The sequence below is a fragment of the Indicator indicator genome, chromosome 8 (assembly GCF_027791375.1).
Source record: "Indicator indicator isolate 239-I01 chromosome 8, UM_Iind_1.1, whole genome shotgun sequence".
Taxonomy (NCBI): Eukaryota; Metazoa; Chordata; class Aves; order Piciformes; family Indicatoridae; genus Indicator; species Indicator indicator.
This window is the reverse complement of record NC_072017.1, coordinates 34,198,166-34,222,038: the sequence shown is the minus strand read 5'-3', so window position 1 is coordinate 34,222,038 and position 23,873 is coordinate 34,198,166. Positions and strand designations below refer to the sequence as shown.

The following is a 23,873-nucleotide window of genomic DNA, read 5'->3' as shown; positions in this document are numbered from 1 at the left end:
TTCTCAAGTCCAGTTCATAATTTTGCAAGTCATGGGATTCCAGAGCTCTGCACTTGTTATTTTCATCTTCTTCACTGCTTTGCTGTCTGCGTTTTTTGAGTTGTGATAAATTCATGGGCATGTAGCAACTAGGAGAAAGCTCTCTAACCTCCTTGGTTTCTCTGTAATGGCCTTCATGTATTTACTTATCCATGCATGTCTGCATAGCAAAAAAAAAAAACAAAAAACAAACAAACAAACAAAAAAAAAACCACAAAAAAACCCCAACACCCCAACCCAACCCTCCCCCACTCCCCTACAAGCCCCTTGTTTCTCTGTGCATTACTGAAAGTGCAAAAGTTAAATCCATTTTAAAACTCTTTCAGTCTTGTTCAACTTGAGGTTTTTGCAGTTGGAGCAAATGGGGGCGGGCGGTAATTGGTAGAGCTGAACAGTTACATAACTAAGAGCTTTCCTGCTAGGAGTTAGGGCAGCAGATTGCTTGGCCATCTATATGCGACACGTGTTCTTAATCTTCCCACAGTGTCCATGCAGAGGAGTGCAGTCAAGCAGTGTGCATTGGAAATGGAAAAGGAAAATGCTACCCAAAAATTTACTTTGGGGTAGTACCATTTTTTTTTTTTTTTTTTTTAATAAAGAGGAGTGGTGTTATGCTCAATGACAGGACAAGGGGCAGTGGGTGGAAGTTGAGGCATAGCAAGTTCATGGAAACAGGAGGAAGAATTGTTTCCCTGTGAGGGTGGCAGAACACTGGAACAGGCTGCGCAGGGCGCATGAGGAGTCTCCCTTTCTGGAGATATTCAAAACCTGCCTGGATGCATTCCTGTGTGATCTGGTGTAGGTGATCCTGCTCTGGCAGCGGGGTTGGACTGGATGAGCTTTTGAGGTCCCTTCCAGCCCCTAACATTCTGTGATTCTGTGTTATACCCTTTGAGGATTTAAATGGTGCTTATTTTGCCCAACTAATAGCAGATATTATTCTTAGAAATTATAACTATTGATGGCTTTCAACGTGGAGGTTGTCATCCAAAACTCTTCTGGGTGGGGGGGATTCAACTAGGAAAAAGAGTTTACACAGAGCAGCATAGTGGTGATAACAGTACTGTATGCTGATCTATGTGGAAAATAGCCTGTTCCTATCACAGGAGAACACTTGGCTAGCTGTCACCGTAGAGTAACTGTGTCACCAATTTTACTTAAATATTCACGAAGACTGTGTTTGGGACATCAGTGTTTTTTTTCGTGTACCCGAAGGGGAGTTGTTTGGTTTGGAAGGCTGTGTTTGTTTGGTTTTAGTTCTTGGATGGAATGGCAATGTTAGTATTGATCCTCTTGTTAGTGTATACATTCAGAGAAAAATACCGTGTGGCACTGGCCTGAGATGAAAGCCAATACTTTATGAATGCTGTGTTTGCACTGTGAATGTGATGGATTTGATGTTACAGCTGTACTGTGCAGTCCTTTTGTATCTATGTGGAGATATGACTTCAGTTTCTCTGTGGCATGTGAAGTTTATTTGTGATAGAACAAGACCTCTGTATCAACTTCGAGATAAAAGCTCCAATGAGAATGCTGCTTGAATACAAAAGCTTGAAACATCACATCAGAGACAGCATTTGAATTCTTCTGAGTTTAGCGTTAGCAGTAAGTAAGAAGCTGGACTGTTGTTGCAAGATAAGGTCTATCTTGAGCCCTCAGTTTATTTGGTTTCTTCATAATCACTCTTCCAGTTTGCAAATCGGATTATTTTTTTTTCTCAGTCAATGAAGGGAGAAGCAGTCTAACCTGACTGCAATAACAGTCCATGCCATTAACATTTTCTTTGTCAAAGATGATTGCCAGGAAAACTATGAACTTGGCCCTAAACTAGAGGGGTTCTCCCCCTCCTGAAGGTAGAGGAAACAAAGCAAGGCAAAATGCAGCAGGATTTAGCACAGCACTGTTAGTTAAGCTTCCATGGGGGCTTCTGAAAGCATCACCTGCCTCCCTGCAGATGCTTAAAATCAGCCACTGTGGAGTTTGCAGTTTCTCAAGATAGCTGAGCCAGTCTTTTAAGAGTAAGGCACAAAAAGAGGTGTCCCTGCTTAGCCTCAACTGCGCATCACTTGTGCTCTGACACATTTGCTGGGAGCTGCTTTTCCTAGAGAAGCTGCTTGTCGGGTTGACTTCATCCCAGGGAAGTGAAACAAATCCTAAGTATGTACAGTTATGTACAGTAAGTGGTAGAGGTTAAAGCATGAAAAAACAGTGTCCTTTCATGGAAGATATGCTTTGGGAAAGCAAGCAGGCTATTTTTCTATAGAGAACCCAAAAGTCAGAAATTTGTCAGTTTAACCTGGAGCAGGCATGCTTTGCATTTTATGGAAAGCCTGCTGGTGTTCATCCAAGTTTAAGACTAGGAAAAGTAGAGGAGTGATGGCCAAAGAAAGAGTAACCTTGCTTGAACGTGTTCTGTTTTTCAAGGTGGCTTTGGGGTATGTCTTACTACCATTACTAGCATGATGTGCTCTGCTGGGCAGTAGGAGGAATGGGCAGATACCTATGAAAACAGCGATAGGTCAGATTTTGCCTGATGGCTCTCCTATAACTAGAGGATGCACAAAATTGTCATAATGCTTTGAAGACAAAGACTTCAGAATGCGTGTGCCTGAGATGCTCTTCACAGGGTGAATCTGAACGTTGCTCTTTTTCTCTTCTAGTTTGTGGAGACATCCATGGTCAGTTCTTTGACTTGATGAAACTGTTTGAAGTGGGAGGTTCTCCTGCTAACACACGGTATCTCTTCCTGGGGGACTACGTGGACAGAGGGTACTTCAGCATTGAAGTAAGTTCCTTATTTCTGTTTTTGTCTGTGAGATGACTTGCAGCCTATTCTGTGTATTTACCATCATAATTTCACCAGTCCAGGAATACTGAAGCTCTTCACAAGTACCACTTGTGAGCAAAAGAAGTCTGTGTTAATGTTGCTGGTGGTGTTTTCACAAAGGTTGCTTGACAGCCAGCAAAATCCCACTGTATCTGTTCTGGAAAGCTGATGGAAAATGGACCTTGGAGCTAACTGGTGGCCATCCAAATACAGAACAGAAGGCAGTTGGCTCTGCAGCTTGTGTAAGTTAAATAGGATGAATAGATATGAGCTGTTAGAAAAGACATAGCAGAAAAAGTGAATGAACAGCTCAGTTTAGCTTGACTGAAGTTCATTTGATCTGAGTCTTCTGCAGGCAAAATGTTAGGAAAATTGAGGAGCTAGATAAGGGGATACATGGGACAAAAAGCCAGAAGGCAATGTGCTGTGCTGCCAAGAATGAATGAGCTCTGTTCATGTATGGCTTGCAGGAGTGTGTGATCTCTGCAGCACTTGAATCCACAGAGAAGTGATGCACATGTGCCCTGTTGAAGGTTATGAGGCTTGGTTCAGACTCTACTATCAGGCTGTAAAATGTGAAGATCAAGTAACTGCATCTTTAGCTGGCTTGTGGGGAAAGTGTTCTCTCCAATCTGCCTGCTTTTCTGATTTAAATACCTAGCACACATCCTTCGTTCCAGTGTTCCTAAAACAAACTGGATTTTTTTCCTCCTATTCTGTGTTACTGCTGGGTTAGACAAATTGGCAGATGAGATGCACAATTATAAAGTAAAATCTAGCCTGGATTTGTTTGTGCCGGTCATGGTTGGTTGGTCAGTCAGAAACCCTTGTAGTAGCTTTTGTGCTCCAGCTTGACTCCTTTCTTTGCAAAGCCTGTGACTAGATAAGATGGCAGAACACACATACTGCTGTTTCATTCCACGTACTACATCTTGGTACACTGTTGCCATATTGATGTAAAAATACATAATGCCAAACAGCTGAGTTATTTATAAGGTGTTTGTAAGATAGATCATCTTGCCAGTTTGGTATTTATAGCATGAAGAAAAGTTTCTTCAAAATAAATTTCTGGAAAACTACTTTTGCTTAATTATTTCACTTTTAAACTTAATTTAAAATGTGAACAAAAAAAATCTTTGGGAGGTGGCACAGATTACAAATAGAAATATGCTGTTCCGAGTGCAAATGTTCAAAAACTTCAGAATTACAATGTTCTGTCGCCCACCTTCCAAAAATCAATATACAGTTAGGATTTAGTCTCATACTGAAGTCAGCATTTTGATCATGATTTTTTTGAGCCAAGTGTGCCTGCTTCCTCCTTTCTCTAGTCCACAGTGAGCTGTGAGCTGAATCTTCATTGCATGGATACCATACTGGATCATTTGGGGAACACTGGGAGTGTTACAATCATAGAATGGTCAGGGTTGGAAGGGACCTCAAATATCATCCAGTTCCAACCCCCCTGCCATGGGCAGAGATGCCTCACACTACATCAGGTTGCTCAGAGCCACATCCAGCCTGGCCTCCAAAATTTCCAGGGATGAGTTTTCCACCTCCCTGGGCAATCCGTTCCAGTTTCTCACCACCCTCATGGTGAAGAACTTCTTCCTGACATCCAATCTGAATCTGCACTCTTCCAGATTTGCTCCATTTCCCCTAGTCCTGTCACTACCTGATATCCTAAAAGGTCCCTCCCCAGCTTTCTCCTAGGCCCCTTTCAGATAATGGAAGGCCACAAGACGGTCTCCTCAAAGCTTTCACTTCTCCAGACTGAACAGCCCCAACTCTCTCAGCCTGTCCTCATAGCAGAGGAGCTCCAGTCCTCTGATCATCCTCGTGGCCCTTCTCTGGGCAGCATGTCCAGATCTTTCTTGTAATAGGGGCTCCAGAGCTGGATGCAATATTCCAGGTGGAGTCTCACCAGAGTGGAGTACAGGGAGAGAATCACCTCCCTCACCTTCTGCCCACTCTTCTCTTGATGCAGCCCAGGGTGTGATTAGCTTTCTGGGATGCAAGGGCACATTGCTGGCTCATGTTGAGCTTCTCATCCACCAGTACCTCCAAGTCCTTTTCTTCAGGGCTGCTCTCAAGCCAGTTGCTGCCCAGCCTGTATCAGTGCTTTGAATTGCCCTGACCCAGATCCTTGCTGCACCCCCTTGTTGAAAAGGATTGCTTCATATGGTTAAGCTCTTGTGCAGCTCAGTCTTGAACTACCATTTTCTAGTTGCTATAACCTATATAGCCAGTTGCTATATATCCAGTTGATATCTCCTGTAGGTTTTAACTGAGCCAAGCTGCATCTGGAAGAAGAGAGTTTTGTCTTCGTTTCTAGGTGCGGTTTTAATGTAATAAGTAGGACAAGTGGATTTGCTTCCTCTTCCAAGTACTCATCTGACCATTTGCTTGGTTTTACTTCAGGGCTATTACCAATTAATAACCATAGAAAGCCATATAACACAAAGCAAAATAACTTATGGGTGGGGATTAAACCTCTTAAAATTACTCACATAACATCTTGCATGTACATATATAACGAATTTTCTTCTGAATTTAGTCTTTCTATTCTAGAACTCTGCTTGGTCGCCGGAGGCAGTAATGGCTTCTGCCCGTGCTAAGGAAATATCTGAGCTGTTGCTTATATTATGTCTTTTTGTATGGAAAGTTCTCAAATTGCTACTTTTTTTGGTCACATAACTGATTCTCCCCACCTGTCACCTTGATTAAAAATGCCTTTGAAAGGAAAGGCAGGTTTCTGTTTTGTAAGTGTATTTGGATGGAGAGCTGTGCATTCAGGCATGAACTCAGCACAATGAATAGTGACAAGGGAAGGAAAATGGTGAAGAATGCAACTTGGCATGTCGGGGAGTAGGATGGGGAAGGAGGGTGCTTTTGGTGGAAGAGGGGTGCTGAACACATGTAGCAGGTGCCAGCTCTTGCCAGTACTTTGTGCTGAAGAAGTTGTGGTGAACAGTCTTAGCCTGATCTCAGTGTATATTTCTACATACAGCATGACTGATCTTTATTCCAATGATCTGTTGGCTCCCCTCTCTTCTGTGTAGACCTGAGGCTATTGCAGTTCTGGGGTCTTTCCAGAAGAAACTAGTGTCTGGTCCAAGGTGGTAATCACAAGTAATACAAGCTTTGAAAGAAATCCCTTTGATTGCTTTGTGAGATCTAGCGTAAAAGTGTCATCACTGAGCCTAGACCTAGTAGCTGAGCTCTGGTAGTGGGCGAGATAATCCTTGTCTGTGGGCTGCAAAGCATTTGGGATTCTTCTGCATGAAAGGTACTATATAATCTTAGCTATTATCTTAAGAACAGAGAAAAAAATTGCACAAGGTAGGTGGAAAGCATTTGATAACGCAGAGGGGAAAAAAGTATTTGTGCAAGGCACAAAGCAGAGAAGACAGTCCTTGCCCCACAGAACTTTTGATCTAGGGGCTCAATCCTTCACCTGTCTGTTCTGGTTTTACCAACCTTAACTCTACTGTTTGAAGAAAAACTCTACTGTTTTGTGTCTTTAAAACTGTTTCTAAGCAAGGTATTGCAGGATGAGAGTCTGATGGTGGAATTACAACAGGTAAAACAAAAGATGTCAAAATTGTAGATGAAATAAGATTTCTTAGCACAGGCCAAATCTTCGTCCTATTGCTGCACTCTTTTGGTTTGTTGGGTTGGGTTTTTTTTTGGTGGTGGTGGTTGTTGTTGTTGATTGGTTGTTGTGGGGGTTTGTGGTGTTGTTTTGTTTTGACAGAGCATAAGCATATCTTCACTTGGAATAATCAGTTTCTGCAAGTTCCTATACCTGATATGGTGCACTTGTCTCCTCAGCTCCATAACTGATACAATTACTCTGTTGTGCTTGTGTGCCATTCCAAGGGTTTGATTCTGAAGTAGAAACCCCTCAGTTATCACGTTCAAACAAGTATTGTGGCCCTGCAGCAAAGAAACCCCAATGATCAAAACCAGGGGGCTGTGTTTAAATCCAGAGAATAGAGCATAAGTGGTTCTGCAGCAATGGGCTGTGAGGAGGAGCAACTCATCTCTACCTCAGTCTGAAAGCTCTCTTTTGAAAGGCAGACATGCATGCCATGCAGTGTAGGGAGTGGTGTACATGGAGAGTATACATGTAGTCTGCATCTCATCACAGTCCTGGAAAAATGACAATCAGAGTAAATGCCAGCTCTAATGAATTAATAATATTATGTAAATGAACTCTTGGAATTATTTCCTTGCTCAGAGCCACATGAAAATATACAAGCTTAAATGTCAATTGAATATCATAAGGTACATACTGCTCATTTTTTGACAGAGCTGATAGTTAAGATAGGAAGAATTATACCAACATTCAAAATGAACTAAAGCAGAGTTGTGTTTTAAGGTTCAGCACGTTCAAACATCTTAATTTCTGATATGCAAAGACAGAAATTACGGAAGGAGAGACTATTTTTGTGATATTTTTAGCAGGAACAAAGTGAGGTGTTTGGAGCAAGTCTGGAATTTGACCATTGAACCTTGGGTCAATTAAAAAAGCATCTGGCACTTGGGATGCTTCTGAACTCAGTGAACTGTTAGAAATTATTAACTGTTGTCTCCCAAGAAAAGAATTAAATATAAATAAATGTGTGTTAGTAAGCTGTGGGTGAAGTTAATGGCAGTGAAACTGTTTGTGTCATTTTTCAAATCTCCATGAGCTTATTAGGACTTTACTGGAAGAATGAACACCTCTCAGTTTCCTCTGTTGCTCTGATATGTTAATGTTTCCCAATAAACAGCTTGATTTAAAACAGTTTGCCAGTGAAGTCAATTGTTTTTCTCACGTCTCTGAGAGCAAAGAAAATCCCAGTACCTTAATTATCCTAAATTTCCTTGCCCTTTTCTTCTCTGAAACAGTGGCAAATATGTTTCTCTGTAGCAAGAATCTGCATCTTGTAACATCTTCTTTTTGCTGGGCGGTGCTTCTCCCAGCCATGAGTATTCAATAACTCCATAAATTCAGGGGGTTTTGGTATATATTAGATTCCCAGACTGGAACATCTGTTTGTATCAGGGTCATCTTTGCAGCTTGCCTGGTCCTGTGCCAGTTCTTCCTAGAGCAAGTCCTTAACACACCAAGAATCCCTTTTGGCTGCAGGGAGAGAACATGGGATCACAAAATCACCGAATATTAGGAGCTGGAAGGGACCTCAAAAGATCATCCAGTCCAACCCTCCTGCCAAAGCAGGGTCACCTATACCAGATCACACAGGAATGCATCCAGGCAGGTCTTGAATATCTCCAGAGAGGGAGACTCCTCACCCACCCTGCACAGCCTGTTCCAATGTTCTGTCACCGTCACAGGGAAGTAATTCTTCCTCCTGTTTCCATGGAACTTCCTGTGCCTCAATGTCCACCCATTGCCCCTTGTCCTGTCATTGGGCATCACCCAGCAGAGCCTGGCTCCATCCTCTTGGCACTCACCCTTTGCATCTTTATAAACATGAATGAGGTCTCCCTCAGTCTCTTCCAAGCTAAAGAGCCTCAGCTCCCCCAGGCTCTCCTCATAAGGAAGATGTTTCACTGCCTTCATCATCTTTGTGGCTCTGTGCTGGACTCTTTCAAGCAGTTCCCTGAGGTCCTTCTTGAACTGAGGAGCCCAGAACTGGACACAATACTTCAGATGAGGCCTCACTAGCATGGAGGGGGGGAGGAGAACCTCTCTTGACTTACTAACCACAGCCCTTCTAATCCACCCCAGAATACCATTGGCTTTCTTGGCTACAAGAGCACATTGCTGGCTCAGGGTCATCATTCCCTCTACCAGGACCCCCAGGTCCTTTTCCCCTTCATTGCCCTCCAGCAGGTCAGTCCCCAACCTATTCATGGTACATGGGGATGGTGCCCTGGAGGTGACTTGCAGTTTCCCTCATGCTGCTTCCATCTTTCTATGGGAGTCATCTCCACAGAGAATGGCTGAGGCCAAGACATGAGATCCAATGAGGAGAACTCAGAGCCAGCCCTTAGATACCTGTTTAGACAATATTAGCTATGAAAATTAGAGAAACATGAAATAAATTTTAAGAAATCTACTCATTTTTGGGCATTTTGAGGCCTTTCCAAGGGCTGAAATGGAAGTATTGTGGTCTAAACACTAGAAAAGAGTATAAGGCAGGTAGCAATGTTTTGCAGGTGATCACTTATAATTTATCTAGAAGAGAGTCTTACAATAGTTGTAGCCTAGAGGTGCTAAGGTACCATGCAGGTGTCAAAACAACATCCCAAAGCAGCTTGGGAATATTCAACAGATTTTTTTTTTTTTTGGTAGAAGAAGAATAAACACAAGTTGAATGATCAGAATGAGATTCTTGAACAGCATTTTAGAAATAACTGAGACACTGACCCATGAGGAATGGATTCACTGTTACTCTAAAAAAAGTCTATTTCTACAGCAGTAGCTTTTTTTTATTTTTTAGGTATGCAACCTTCTATTTACATGAAGTCTGTTTTAGAATGCACAAAAATAACTAAAATATGAGCATGTTGGCAAAAAAAATCTGTGGCAAAGACTAAGTTGTCACTGAAGATCTGATTGGTGCAATTAGCCCTAGCACTAGCTTGTTGTCCCTGTTCTGCAACAGTGCCCTAAGAGAAGAGATCATCTTTTATGCTCTGAAAGTTGGGAAAATAAAGAAATCCTGGTTGAGGTGAAAAATACACATTTTTCTTTTTTCTTTATTTTCAGTAGCGTTCAGAGTTTTCATCCACTATGCTCATGGGATGGTAGTTCAGAAATGGCAGTAACTTGTATCTCTTGTGGGTGTTTGGGTTACAGATGCAAGTTGTCTTTACTTGTCTCTGAAATGAAGCCCTAATAAAGAGTCACACCAGTAGTGTGAATGCAGTCAGGTGTACAAAAAGGTACATGGCTACCTTTGGGAGAGTTACTCTGTCTTAGCAAACTGTGCTTGTACTTGGTGCTGTGATGATGTATTTATTTCAGTTAAAATAGGGCAATTTTTATATTAAGCTGAGGCACCTAGTAGTTCCAGAGTGAAGGAGCTGTGCCAAGATATTGTTCTTCAGTTCTCAGTGCATCAGTTGAGACCTCAGCAATGAGTGGCTCAAATTATCCTTTTGAGTGTGAATTACTTTGCATTTATCCACACTTAATTTCTTCTGCTGGAAGAGTATCCAGTGCCATCAGTCATTTGGAGGGAGAGTTCATTCTTTGTTACCCATACAAACTCATAAAGATAACAAAGCAAGCTGCTATGAGGACAGACTGAGAGAGCTGGGGCTATTCAGTCTGGAGAAGAGAAGGCTCTGAAGAGACCTTATTGTGGCCTTCCAGTATCTGAAGGGGGCCTACAAGAAAGCTGGGGAGGGACTTTTTAGGATGTCAGGTAATGATAGGACTAGGGGGAATGGAACAAAACTAGAAATAGGTAGACTCATGTTATGAATATAGTAGGTGATTTATAACATTCAGATTGGATGTTAGGAAGATGTTCTTCCCCATGAGGGTGGTGAGACACTGGAACAGGTTGCCCAGAGGGGTAGTAGAAGCCCCATCCCTGGAAGTTTTTAAGGCCAGGCTGGATGTGGCTCTGAGCAATCTGATCTAGTGTGAGGTGTCCCTGCCCATGGCAGGGGGATTGGAACTGGATGATCCTTGAGGTCCCTTCCAACCCTAACAATTCCATGATTCTATCCCTGCTTCTGGCATGGTCAGTGCAGGAGCACCCGAGTGAGTGCTCAATGTGACAGGTCTTGCTGTGGTTGCAATCTACTGGCCATGGTAATGATTTTTCAAGATTCCTTGCTGTGAGCACAGGAGTTGAGATGTGTGCAAGATGTCTGGGGCTTTTGGTTTTCCTTTTCAGGAGGTGCTGAGATGTCACATTCTGCAAAGGCACAAATTTAGCATGCAACAGTGGAGTTTAATCCCAGATCTGTTTTGAAAATATATGGCTTTGGCTTACACTATGCTTAACTGCACAGACCTTTTTTCACTTCCCTGATGCTCAGGCTGCCAGAGCCTCAGCAGGAAAACAGCTTGACTCTGGGTGCTGGGCTGTTATAAACTTGGCTTACCTGCTATTTCAACAGCTGAAAGACACAAAGCAAGTAAGCAAGGATGCAGTTTGATGGCTGGCATTTGAAAGATTGTCAAGATGTATGGCTGGGCTGGCCACTAAACAAGTGACAGATGCTCTCTGTTAATGATTCTCCCTTCCCAAAGGGAATAAGAGAGAGACACTTTTGGGTTGGAGAAGAAAACTAAAACCGCTTTAACAAAAATTATAATAAAATCTATACAAATATGTACAAAACCAGTATCAAACCCAATCCCCCTGATGACAATTACTTCACCACCTCTTCACCACAGCACTGATGCTGTGGGCAGGCACTAGAGAAGTCCCAGACCAAACTCAGTAGTGGACAGGAACCGCTTTTGGGAGCTGGATTCCAGAACTGGATTCAGGAACTGGGATTAAGAGAAGAATGGGCAGAGTGCTCCTTGGACACCAGCCACTGAAGAAGAGAAAGAGCTTGACCTTTGTGATCCCTCAGCTTGACACTTAATATGGTGTATATGGGATAAAATACCTTGTTGGTCAATTTAGGGTCGCCTGTCTTGTCTACTCCCCACTGCACATGTGGCCTTTTATTTCCTGCACCCCCAACACAGAACAGATGATTTAGCAGTAGCCCTGGTCTGCACACCGGTGCTTGGTACTAACTCTAAATATCAAGCATTGCCACTGCTAGAAGCAGACACTGTCTGCACAAATGTGCCATTAACTTCAGAAAGTGCAGCTACTGAGAAGAGACTGAGATGAAAAGTAAAATCACTGAACAGAATTAGTTCTGTTCTGACTCAAACCAGAATAGAGATGTCACATTTGGGAGGGAAGGGTTTGATAGTATGAAATGAGACAGGCCAAAAATACCTTAGAGATGTTGAGATTACAAGGTCACTGCTGTACATTCTTGATGAAAGAATTGGAGGGAAAAAAAGAGATTTTAACATTTTGCTATTAGGAGTCAGTGCTACTGAAAAACTGAAGATTGCAAGCTCAGATTTTCGACAGGGGTAAATTATAAATACTTTGAGTTCAGTAAGAATTATGGTATGCAAAGCATAGTTTAAAAAAAATTTAAAAAGGCAGAATGTTTGCTCATGATATGTTGTTTGGATGTGAGGTTTTTGTATGTAAATAGCTCTGTAAGTTGAAGAGCCCTGGAAAATTATAACCCTCATATTTGCTGTTTAGTTTGCATGGGGGGGGCAAAAAGAAAAACAAACAAAAAAAAACCCCAAACCCAACATAATAATTAGTTCTTGTTAATTGTTATGATATTGCATGACTGGACTACTGAACAGACAAGGGCAGAAAATCAAAGGAATTATCTAACCAAAATAAGCCTTCCAAATGGTACCACTAAAAACAGCCCAGAATTTGTGCAGAATTAGTGGCAGGAAAACACAGAACTCTATGGCCTTCTTTGGTTTCTGTGTTATCTTCTCAATCTGGTTCTCATGAGTGCTTCAAAGGAAGAAAAAAAAAAAAAAAAAAGAAAGGTATGATAAGCAAATGTGAAGAGATCTACCCATAAGCAAGTACCAAATGCCGAAGAGAGAAAACTTTCAGCTTTTCTTATTTTTCCTCCTTCCCCAATCTGGATGACATTTTAAATACCTAGAGGTTATTTCAATTTGCCAAGGGCTATATGAAAAGGCAAACTTAGTTGTAAGGGAAGTATAAACCACTCCCTTTTATGAAGCATTTCATCTAAGCACTAATCATAATGCTTTCTAAATTATAAGGTGCTTTGGCAGAATTAGCAGCTCAAACGTAATTTAGATACAACTTTAAAAGCTGGAAGCTTTCTTGCATGGATGGACCTATCACTTTAAACTTCTTACCTTGCAACATTTGCATCAAATTTTTGCATCAGCCAGTAAGGTCAAAGAAGTGGAAGGTGTTGGGAATCCTTGCATCAGCGAAGAAAATATCATCAGAGACAAAGAATTGCACTGATAATATGGGGAAGTGCAAGCTTCCTTCCCTATTGAAATGAAATCCTCAAACCCAAGTCTTCTTTCTCTGTGCATACTCCAGAAAACTTTCCCCAGGCACATCCTTCCTGGTTGTTTTGGGCCCCAGCAGATAATTCCTGTGACCCAACACCATAATTTCATGCGGAAGCATGTCAACGTTGTGCTATCCGTTCTCATTTCCTGCAGCGGCAATAGTGCCTGGGTGGCAGAAGCATTGGTGCGAGCTGGGAGAGCTTCTGTGCGTTTCCAAGGGGAAGAATTAATGTTCCAAGTCCTAGAGAACATTGCTCATACTTTGTGCTCTCTTTACTTCACTCTAGACCCTCTGAGGAGAAGAACAGGAATTACAGAGTGCCGGCAGAGCTTCCAGATGTTTACATGGAAATAGATTTACATGTAATAAATTACTACAATGTGATTATCTATGGATAGTGTGAGGTTTAGCACAACCAAACCCAGTGCATTCACTAAAAGAAAGGGGAGCTTTAGGAGGTAGTTGCAAATGAAAGTTGGGGGGGCAAGGTTGGAACCTTTTATTTCTTGTACAGTAGTTCTGCAGTTCATGGATGTGGTGGGTTGAAATTACCCCCAACTAATTTGAGAGAATTACCTCCCCAACAAAATTTGTCAGACCAGCTCAGTTTGGGACGGAAGCAAATGAAGCTCTATTTACAAGCAAACTACAATCTAGACATATGAAATGCAATTATTATGTACAAAATATACAATATATGTACTCTCTCTATATATATATTTACAATTAATAAACAACACAGAAACTCCTCAGACTCTGCTGGACAGATCCAAGGGGGACTGTTCACCTCCTCCCTGACTCCCTCCCTCATTTCCATTACCTCACACAGTAGTCAAAACAGAGATCCCCTGGCAAGGCCATGGGAGAGAGGAAAGTTGCAAGCAGAGGCAACAGGAGAAGAAAAGAGAAAGAACTGTTTATCCCTCTTCTCTGTATTCCCATTAGCAATCCGATGAATTATATAGACCTTAGCATTGTTTTTCTTTTGCATCCAATGGTCGTTTATTTTACTTTCAGTCTTTGCAGTCAGGATCTAGGCTAAAGTTTCCCCTTCAGGCTGTAGCAATGGATATTTACAAAAGGAAGAGTTGGAGGAGAAGTTGTTCAGATAGTGGGTTGGGGTTTTTCTGTTTTGTTTTGTTTTTAGCTCATGTCTTTTTTTGAAAGGCCATTGTGGTCTGATGGGCTCATCTCATGGCTTAAATGAGCCTTGGTTCCATCAGCTTCCTTGGAGCTGTGAGTTTTGTCAGCCAGGTACCTAAGTGGGGTTCTCCTGCACAAAGGATAGATATTCCATGTAGTTTGCAAGTTTACTGATTTTCCAAGAGTCTTGTAATGCTTTGGCATCACCACTATGTTAGTTTTGGTTACAAAACGACTATTTTAATGGAATGATTTTGGGAGGTCTGAGCAGTCTTTCCAGGTTTTCTCTTTTTCCTTCTTCTGCTTTTTAATTTTTTTTTAATCTTCAAAAACATGTCTAGGAGAAATGTCATCTCAAATAAAAATCTTCTGGAAAGTTAAAAGGCTTTATAAAAGCTTTGTAGTAACTTCATTTAATGCCAGAGCTTGTGGATTTTTTTTTTCCCCATTGGTTGTTACTACAGAAAAATGTGAAGTGAAAAATAAACAAGTGTTCATGTGAAAACTCCATTACTGGAAGCTGAGGTATTTCCTGAAGTGTAAGTTAAATTGTTCCTGGGTAGCTTTTCCTAAAGGCTTTTCCTAAATGCAGATCTTCCAAGCATTTTTTTTCCATGGCAGGTTTCTGCCTAACCTGTGAGGACAAGCTGAGGGAGCTGGGCTTGTTCAGCCTGGAGAAGAGGAGGCTCCAGGGAGACCAAGTAGCAGCCTTCCAGTACCTGAAGGGAGCCTACAGGAAAGATGGAGAGATTCTGTTTGCAAAGGCTGCAGTGACAGGATGAGGGTCAATGGCTTAAAACTAGAGAAGAACAGATTTAGATTGGATATTAGGAAGAAGCTCTTCACTATGAGGGTGGTGGAACACTGGAACAGGTTGCCCAGGTTCCTTCCCTGGAGGTATTCAAGGTGAGGCTTGATGAGGCTCTGGGCAGTCTGATCTAGTTGGAGATGTCCCTGCTGACTGTGGGGGGTTGGACTGGATGACTTTTGGAGGTCCTTTCTGGCCTGGACGATTCTGTGATTCCTGAAGGCAGAGAGTATACTTTTTTTTTTCTTTTTCTAGGAAATGCAGAGTAACTACTTCTTAATGGCTGGAGTCACTAAAGGCAGTGCAGGGCAATACCACTTAGCCCAAGTGTAAAACTTGATCAGGATAGACGGATACTATTTTCAGCCAATCCAGATCTCAAAGCGTGGAGAAATGGTTACATGTAATGTATGTGAGTGATGTTAACACATGGAAAATAAATGTGTCCCACAGAATGCTTTTTCTTCTTCTGTTTGCCTTTTTTTTTTGTTTGTTTGTTTGTGAAGGAAAAACATAAGTGGTTGAATTCCTTCATTAATTATGAATTACAATGTTCTTTCTTGTTTTCTCATTTGCAGTGTGTGCTGTACTTGTGGGCCTTGAAAATTCTTTACCCCAAAACACTGTTTTTACTTCGTGGGAATCATGAATGTAGACATTTAACAGAGTATTTCACATTTAAGCAAGAATGTAAGTCTGCTTTAACCTTTTTCCTCTTAACTCCCCTTTCAACAAGTTGGTTTGTTGTTTTCGTGTTAGATACTGCCTTTCCATCAGTAATTTTAAATGTACTTTTCATGCTGTCTGTCGGTAATTTTAAATGGCAGTCAGTGATCCCTAAGAGGGCACTCATCTTGGAGGGCTGGAGGGGGTGTCTCAGTGGTGGAGAAAGGACGTGGTTAGAGCCCTGCAGCAAGCAGTGAGTACCTGTACAAATCCAGGGGTGTTGTCACTTGATGCTGCAGGTATCGAGACCCTTCAGCTTGCCAGCCCGGCCTGGGAAGCAGCCTGAGCCTACTGTGGGGTCATCTGGGCCTGGGTGCTCTTGGTGTAAACAGCAGGTGCGCAGCAGCCTGGCAGCCAAAACCTGCCCAACAGGGCACCTCTACATCGGGTCCCTGATCCGTGGTGGAAGAGGTGGCATCTCACCAGGTCTTATCTGCAACAGGAGAAAAATACAAGGAATATTTATGTTTGGTGTGGGTTTTTTCCTTGAAGTATAGTATTTTCACTCTTTACCTTGTAAGTAGATTTAAAAGGGTTTTTTAAATGCGATTTTTAATAGGATCTCCTTTTTGTGCTGCAAGAAAGGATACAGTGACACATAAAGGCTCATTAGATGTAGACCTTCACCTACACAAAGAAGCCTTTTTTTTTTCCTTCTCTTTGTAACACTGTAAACTGAAGCTATTGCCATAAGTCTGTGTTACCCTTTTTTAGCATCGGGGATAAAGGAAATGTTAATTGGCTGAAAGGCTTCATGCTTTACTGACTTTAATATGCCTATTGGTAAATTAACATTTCAGCTTCATCATAACACCTTGCTCATTTCATAATGGCATTTCTCTAGGTAATTAATTATAAGGGACTGGACTGAAGTTCTGATTACTTCAGAGAAAGTATAATGAGTGATAATGTAGTAGGTGATAACCATTCAGCAGACTTCTTGCTATAGGCTTGCTATATAGATTTCCTGGTGGGCTGTAATGATGCAATAAATTGTTTATTTATAGTTTTTTAAAAAAATGTCTTGCATTTGTGTCTTGGTTTGAGCCTTTCCAGCACAGGACAGAATATATTTCACCCTTTTTATTCATCTCACAATCTAAGAGTTTTTCCAGTGGTGAATAACAGTAATCCTAAAGATTCTTCTTGTACGAGGCAAGCTTTGGTACACTGCAAGAGAAAGCAGTGAAAACAAGATTGAGATATTAAGCAGCATTCCAATTATTTTTTTGCCTATTAAGTAGTGGGGGCACTTTCTGATACCATCTTAATCTTTACAAGGTAAAATCAAATACTCAGAACGTGTATATGATGCCTGCATGGATGCCTTCGACTGCCTTCCCTTGGCTGCTCTGATGAACCAACAATTCCTGTGTGTACATGGTGGCTTGTCTCCAGAGATCAACACCTTAGATGACATCAGAAAAGTAAGTCTAAATAGTACTTAGGTCTAATATGTGAATGGTTAACTGCCAGCAACTAGAACTTGAATCCTTTCTCAGATTGGTTCATTTGTGTAAGATGCTTCCATGTAATATTGACATTCATGTTGATATTATTACCTTTCAAAGGTCTTTTTAAATGGAACACTAAAGGAATTGCTGCAATTAGTTGCATTTTATTGAGGGGAGGAAGTCACCAGCATCCAGTAAAAGAGGATTTATCATCTTGCTCCATAGATGTCATGGTGGGCTGTAATCATGTATTAAATGGCAGTTTTTTAGAAAATTTACAGGGTTTTTTGCTTTGAGCCTTTCCAGCTCAGGACAGAATGTATCATGTTCTAAAAAGGAAAAAAAAAAAAAAAGTATTGGGTATGTAAGTACTTGGGAGTAAATAATACAAAGCATTAATGTCTTTCAAGCATTATCTTCTGGCACAATGTAAGCATAGCAGCTGATGATTCCTTGCATCTTGTTAGGCATTCTGTGCTTTATGGAGAAGTTATAAAAGTAGCTTTGGAAAAATACCTCACAACACTTAGGATATATAATGAAAAGGTATGGTATGTTTGCAATGGATATAATTTAAAAAGAAATTAATTCTTTTAAAAAGAGTCAGGAGCTTCATTCCCGATAGATCCTGCCACATTTTCAATTGTGCTGCACTTGAGTGACTAGCAAAGTGTCTGAGTGAGGCTTAGTAAGCTGATGCTTACTGCCTCATCCTCATGTTCTGAGAAGTTTCTTATAAATCTGATGAGAGTCCAGAGAACAATGTTGAACAGTTTCTTTGTGTGTTGTGGGTTGGATTTGCAGCCCCACAAACTGGAAATTTACCCTTGGGATAAATTTACCACACCAACTCAGAATTTTGGAAGCAAAATGAAATCCCATTTACAAAAGTGGACTAAATGTGAAATTATAAAAGGTAGCAAACATACACAAGGTATATTTTACAGTTCAATAGCACCATAAATGTCACCTTGTACAGACTCCTACTCCCCTGGGCAGCCCAGAGGGCTGCTGTTCCAGCTAACAAGTTACCTCTATCCTGTCTTGGTCAGTTCTTACCATAGCCTAAACAACAAATGATCAGGCCAAGCAACCAAGGTCACATAACAGAGACACAGGGAAACAAGTGAGTGAGCAGCAGAAAAAGAGACACTCTGTGTGTTCCTAAACTACCTAGAAATTTGCAGAGTCTGTGAAATGAAATGAACTCATCTCTGGTACTTATTTACATGCTCAGCCTCTTAGGAAGAAAAAATAAAAATTTGTTCGGCCCCTTGACTGAATTCTCTGGAAGAATCTAATTCTTATTTACAATTAAGCATGGCCTTTTAAAACTGTAACATCATGTAATCCAGTATTGTGCCATATTATCAAGGATTAATTTTTTCAGGGGTTTGTATGAAAGGTCTCAATTGGTATTTGTAGAAGGAGGTATTTAAACTGTTCATTCTTAGTGTTGCCAGCAGAGAAGAGTTATTTCTTCCTTGCAGTTTGCGACTTGAAAACATGGGAGTATGCTTCCAAGCCTTAGAATTGCTAAAAGGTTTATATTATTCTAAGGTGAATTTGTAGTCTACTAAGAAATTAATATGGTTTAAAAAAATAAATAATTTTGAGCCAGTCATTACATGTTTTGGTTTAAAAGCAATTAGGTTAAGATATTAACCGCAGTTTTAAAAGTTACTGAATGTGAAGTTTTCTTGCTGAGGTAAATGTTCACTGTCTCATTAAGCAAAAATATTCTCTACCTAAAATAAGTTGTTTTTTTCAACAATGTTATGTCAGAATAAAGCTGTTTAGCAGTCAAATTCTAGAGTAGGGTCACTAACATCTGCAATTTCTTTTTTTTTTTTCTTTTTGATTCTTCTACAAGTAGGTTTATTCATCTGTAGCAATTAGTGGGAATTGGGTTTGCATATTTATGAATTATTTAATTTAAATTAGTTATAGTTACAAAAGGTAATGGATAGAGGGCTGAAATAACTTAGAGATGTGAATGTGCTATGAATACTTCATGACTTGAAAGCAAGGGTGAAATTGTAGAGGTTTTCATTGCAACTTTTTTAACTGAATATTGAAAACACAACCAATTATTTGTGGTTTTGTTTTGGTTTTTGTTTGGTTTGGGGTTTCTGTTTTATTTTTTAAAAAAGCTGTTAGGTACGCTACTAAATCATTAATCTTTCTGGTCAGAGTAGATAATATTTTGGACTGTGTGCCCATTTCCTACACACATCTTAACAAAGTGGGGTTTAGATTCAATAGCTCTTGCAAAGAAATACTGATTTTTAATATTTCTCTGTTTTGTTATCCTTTGTCTTATTTACAGTATTTGAAATTCTTAATACCAGCATTCAGGCAGAAAGAAGAGGTTTTCACTGCTTAATTAGAGTTAAGGTTATGAGAGCTACAAGAATGCCATGGCAAGATTCTGTAATGCAGAGATGTTGTCTCGGTACCTAAATAGAGTTTTCTGTGAAAATGTATTTAAAGCAAAAATGGGAACTCACTTGGAAACAGCTATTGGATACTTTTTTTTCTTGAGGTACCTCACAAATCAAGTACCCACAAAGTTTGAAGAAAACCACGAAATAGAGAAATTGTGTCTTCTCTCTGGTCATCTGAAATGCTTGCAAAAAGCAGTAGAAAAACCAAAATGCCCACAAAGATCCACGTAGGATGGGAACCCACTGTATCTCTTAATTTTCAGTTATAGCTGTTTCTTCTCCCCTTTGTCACTGGTAGCAAGGAGAGGTTAGTTGTTATTAAAAAATCTGCTGCTTTAAAGCTGAGAGCAACCCAAAGCTAAAAAGTAGATTGCTTTGGGTCTTTGTTTGCCAACCCATGGGCTGAAAAATCACAGCTTTGCTTCAGTGTTTCTGTGATACATAGTTGAAAGAAGTTAGTATTTCTCTGTCTCCTGTTTTTCTTAGTTAGATCGATTCAAGGAACCTCCTGCATACGGACCTATGTGTGACATCCTGTGGTCAGACCCATTGGAGGACTTTGGAAATGAGAAGACTCAGGAACACTTTACTCACAACACAGTCAGGGGGTGCTCGTACTTCTACAGGTGAATTTTACTATGTTGAATGGGTTTCTGCATGTGAGCTTGCTCTGGGTTTGCAGTATGAATGTTTGCTTGATGTTCGTGGCACTGCTTAGATAATTGTGCCATTTTTTTTTGCAGGCTTGCCTTGGTTTGTGGCAAATCTGTGTTGCTTGATTTATTCCTTGCTTTCAGCCACAGCTGGGAAATCCTAAAATAACTTCATTTTACTCATCAAAGCATGTATATTTTGCTTATTCCTGTAAGTTAGAGAAAGAACATGCAGCTTTTAAAAGGAGTACATAACTACATTTCTAGTTTGAAAATCAGAATTTAATTTTGGGTGAAAGATGCCAGCATAGGAAAACTCACAACCTATTGCTCTGCAGAGTAAGTGAAAATTATCATTTCCCACATGTAGATACTCTATTATTTTTTTTTTCCCAGTTTTAACAAACTTGTGTTTTTCCCCAGACATTCAGAACTGGTTAAATGAAAGTTACTAAGAGCTGAAATGCAGACAAATGCCTGTAATGTTTTTGTAGAAACATGTGGACTTACATGCTAAGATATCAAGCTGTGATTTATCTTTGACAGTGTTTTTCTTTCTATTGGTATTTGTTAGTAAATTGTAACTCTGAGAGTATCCCTGAAAAAAGTAATAGGGACAGGACACCTAAAGCAAATCTGTGGGTTAGGTTGTGATGATTGAAAGGAAGCTCTTTTCTCTGTTTTTTCTGCTTAGTGGTAATTGTTTTTTAAGCATAGGCAAGTTTCACACCTCTCTGTGTAGTCTTGTACATTCAAGGAGTGGATTTCCTTGGATGCTGGGGGATGTCCATCTCTCCCCTATTTGGCAACCAAAGCAAGCAATGAACAGTTCTCTTTCTTCAGCTCTGCATGGGTGCTGCCTGCAGCCTTTCTCCATTTCTAGCTGTGGACAGCTTGGTTTGTAGTCCTGTGGACACCAGGCAGAGGGCAACCTGTTAGGTATGCTTGAGCTGGTAGTGAAGAAACTCTCAAGCACTACTTCCATTCTACCTTCATCATAGGAAGGGCCTATGTTACTTCATGAATAGCAGTGGTGATTGCATTTTACCCTTCTCTGACAGTGGGAGGATTTCGAGGGATTTGGGGGTTGTTTGGGGTTTTTAGTTGCTGTTATTTATGAGGATGTCAGAGTAACAAAGCTGGCAGGAGAAAAGGTTAGATGGCAAAATGAACAAGGCATCCAGTGAAACTTAAAGAAAATAAAGAATTTTTGTTCAGGATAAATGTGAAGGTGTTCTTGAAATGTTAAGAGGTTGTTGAACCTTTTTGAAGGAGTGATTCTGCTTCAGCCTGTGCTAGTGACACACAAGTTGAAGTTTTCCCAATAAGCTCAGCAGAGCTGAGTCTTTTAGTTATTTTTGAAAATCTCACCTTGCATGTAGCTGACCTGAAACTTTTTAGTAACATGTGGAAAATGAATCAGTGGCTTCTACCAGTAACCAGGAAATGGAGCTGCTAGAATCAACCTTCTTGTTGGTAACTTTGGCAGGAAGGTAGCAGATGGTTTGACTTGGAGAAATTAGTTTTCCTAGTCCTTTCTTTGAGCCATAATTGCTACAGCATGGGGATAGGCTGAGAACAGAGTGGTTTGCACTGCAGCCTGGGCTGCTGGCACCCACCTTTCATGGTCAGGTTGTACTGTGCCTTCAGATCGATAGGATCTGGAAGGTGCTCGATAAGCGTGTTTGCTCTCATTATGAAAGGAGGTGTCAGGCTGTTGCAAACAATTGATCTGTGCAGAAAGGGGCTTATGACTGGGGGCTAAAACAGTTCCTCTTCCTCTCAACAGCACCAAATACTGGAGTATGCCTGGGACTCCCAGGCAGCACAAGCAGTCAGTAATAGCTGTTTCCCCTCATTAGCCAAGTGAAAAGTCTTGCAAATATGCCTTGTGCCTGGGTAGAGAGCTTATTATATACTGGAACAGCTTTTAGATTTTTAGGGTGGCTTTGGTGTGTGTTTGTTTTTTTTTTTTCAGAGCTCTGTTTCTTACAATTGCCACAAAATTTCTCTTAAAAAATATATATGTGTGTGTGTGTGTGTATATATATATCTATATCAGTTTTCTTCTGAAAATATATCAAATCTAATCTATGTCCTGTTTCACGTTCAGAAAAGGGGAGATACTTGAAAGATACATAATTGTCAGGTCGTGTGCAAGGGACATGCAACTGCTTAATGACATAAGCAGAGGGCTAGCTTGGAGTCACATTATCTGAGATAATACAAAGAGAAGTGTTACTCTTGAAAGAAGTGCCTAGTTGCTCTGGAAGGTCCCTAGCTGCTTACCTGATGATATAACCCCTGGCAAAAAAAAAGAAAAAAAATAGTATTAATTGGTGTGGGACATCTAATTTTGTTGGCCTTTCTAGTTAATTCCTGAGAAAAGGAGTCATCTCCCTAACAGCTTGTAAAGGAAAGACTGAGTTATGCAGAATGTCTACTGATAGGATGGACTTCGTTTATTCTTCAGTGAATAAAACATCTTAGTTTCTTCAGTCATTTCCAGAAAGGAAAGTTAAAAGATAGCAGAGAACATTATAAAGGAAGGTCAAGAAGATTTCAGGCATGACACGTGAGACAGGGAAATGATTTCTAGTTGATTAAAATCTCTTCATTAATGGCAGGAAATGACTGTAATAAATAACTTTCATTTTATCAGGCATTTTCACTGCCATGGCAAGTTGCAAGCAACTTTTCTCCAATTTAAAGTTGTTTCCTGTAACAAAATGCTATGAGGAAAATAATAATAATGTGGCTTTGTAACTCTGTACACACAACACGTTAACAGGACTTTCCAGCTCAGTAGTCCATGGAATCTTTTCCATTCAGACACAACTCATTTGTGAAATCTTTAGCCATTTGTGTGAGGTAAATACACATGAGAAAATACAACGTCTGTAGCTTTATAGCTTTGTCTGATAAGCTGCTCCTGACATTTCTTACGTGATTGCTCTCATACAGCCTATTGAATTTCAGACCGAGTTTTCATTCAAGAAATTTCCTTCCTTTGTAAGAGCTCTTGAAATTGTTATGGCTGGTGCTGTAAAATGTCAGATCTTGAAACCAGAGCCTGACCTGTCATTTAGAGATGTAAAGAACAGTCAGCTTAATTTTTAAGGATGCCAAGAGTCAATACTTAATGTATGCCTTTTGCATCCAACAGCATGTCACAGTGTGAATTGTCAAAAAGCATGGATCCTTCCAAACAGCAATAGCAGAGTGCCACAGTGAAAAGTAACTGTGAAATTCAAGTAGCTGTTGGAAATTTATTAAAGTTCTCTCTACCTTAAAGTGAACAGTGATGAGATTTCATTTCCCCTTTCTGAAATTCGGGGTTGTGTGTCCTTTGGAGTTGTGGTCATGCTTGATGCAGCGTTATGAAGAAGCAGAAATAATTAATGGAGTGTTAGTTCTGTTAATTGTTTTCAATTTTTAATTGAGTGAAGCTTTTTTTTTTTGTTTTGGCTTCCCCCCTCCCACCTTACCCAAAATAATGTCATTTTCAGGGAGTGTTATGAACAAGAGAGAATTAATTTGTCCCTGTGTGATATTCACCCCTCCTTTCCCCAGCACCTTCAACTGATTCAGATGGTAAACAGGTTTACCTCCTTCTTTATCAGATTATCTGGTACTACCTTGAATTTATTTAGTGAGTATTTATTTGCACTCAAGTGATTGTGGATGACCTTGCACT

The 23,873-nt window shown here is 40.4% G+C and overlaps 1 protein-coding gene across 1 annotated transcript in view; it reads left to right on the top strand.

The window, feature by feature from the left end:
• The window catches only part of PPP3CA (protein phosphatase 3 catalytic subunit alpha), a 126,185-nt gene that overhangs the window by 53,363 nt on the left and 48,949 nt on the right, over positions 1 to 23,873 (top strand). Inside the window, exons 2-5 of the mRNA XM_054383312.1 lie at positions 2,700 to 2,824; positions 15,475 to 15,586; positions 16,904 to 17,049; positions 20,010 to 20,149. Of these exons, the coding sequence (XP_054239287.1) occupies positions 2,700 to 2,824; positions 15,475 to 15,586; positions 16,904 to 17,049; positions 20,010 to 20,149 (523 nt within the window). The remainder of the gene's footprint in view (positions 1 to 2,699; positions 2,825 to 15,474; positions 15,587 to 16,903; positions 17,050 to 20,009; positions 20,150 to 23,873) is intronic.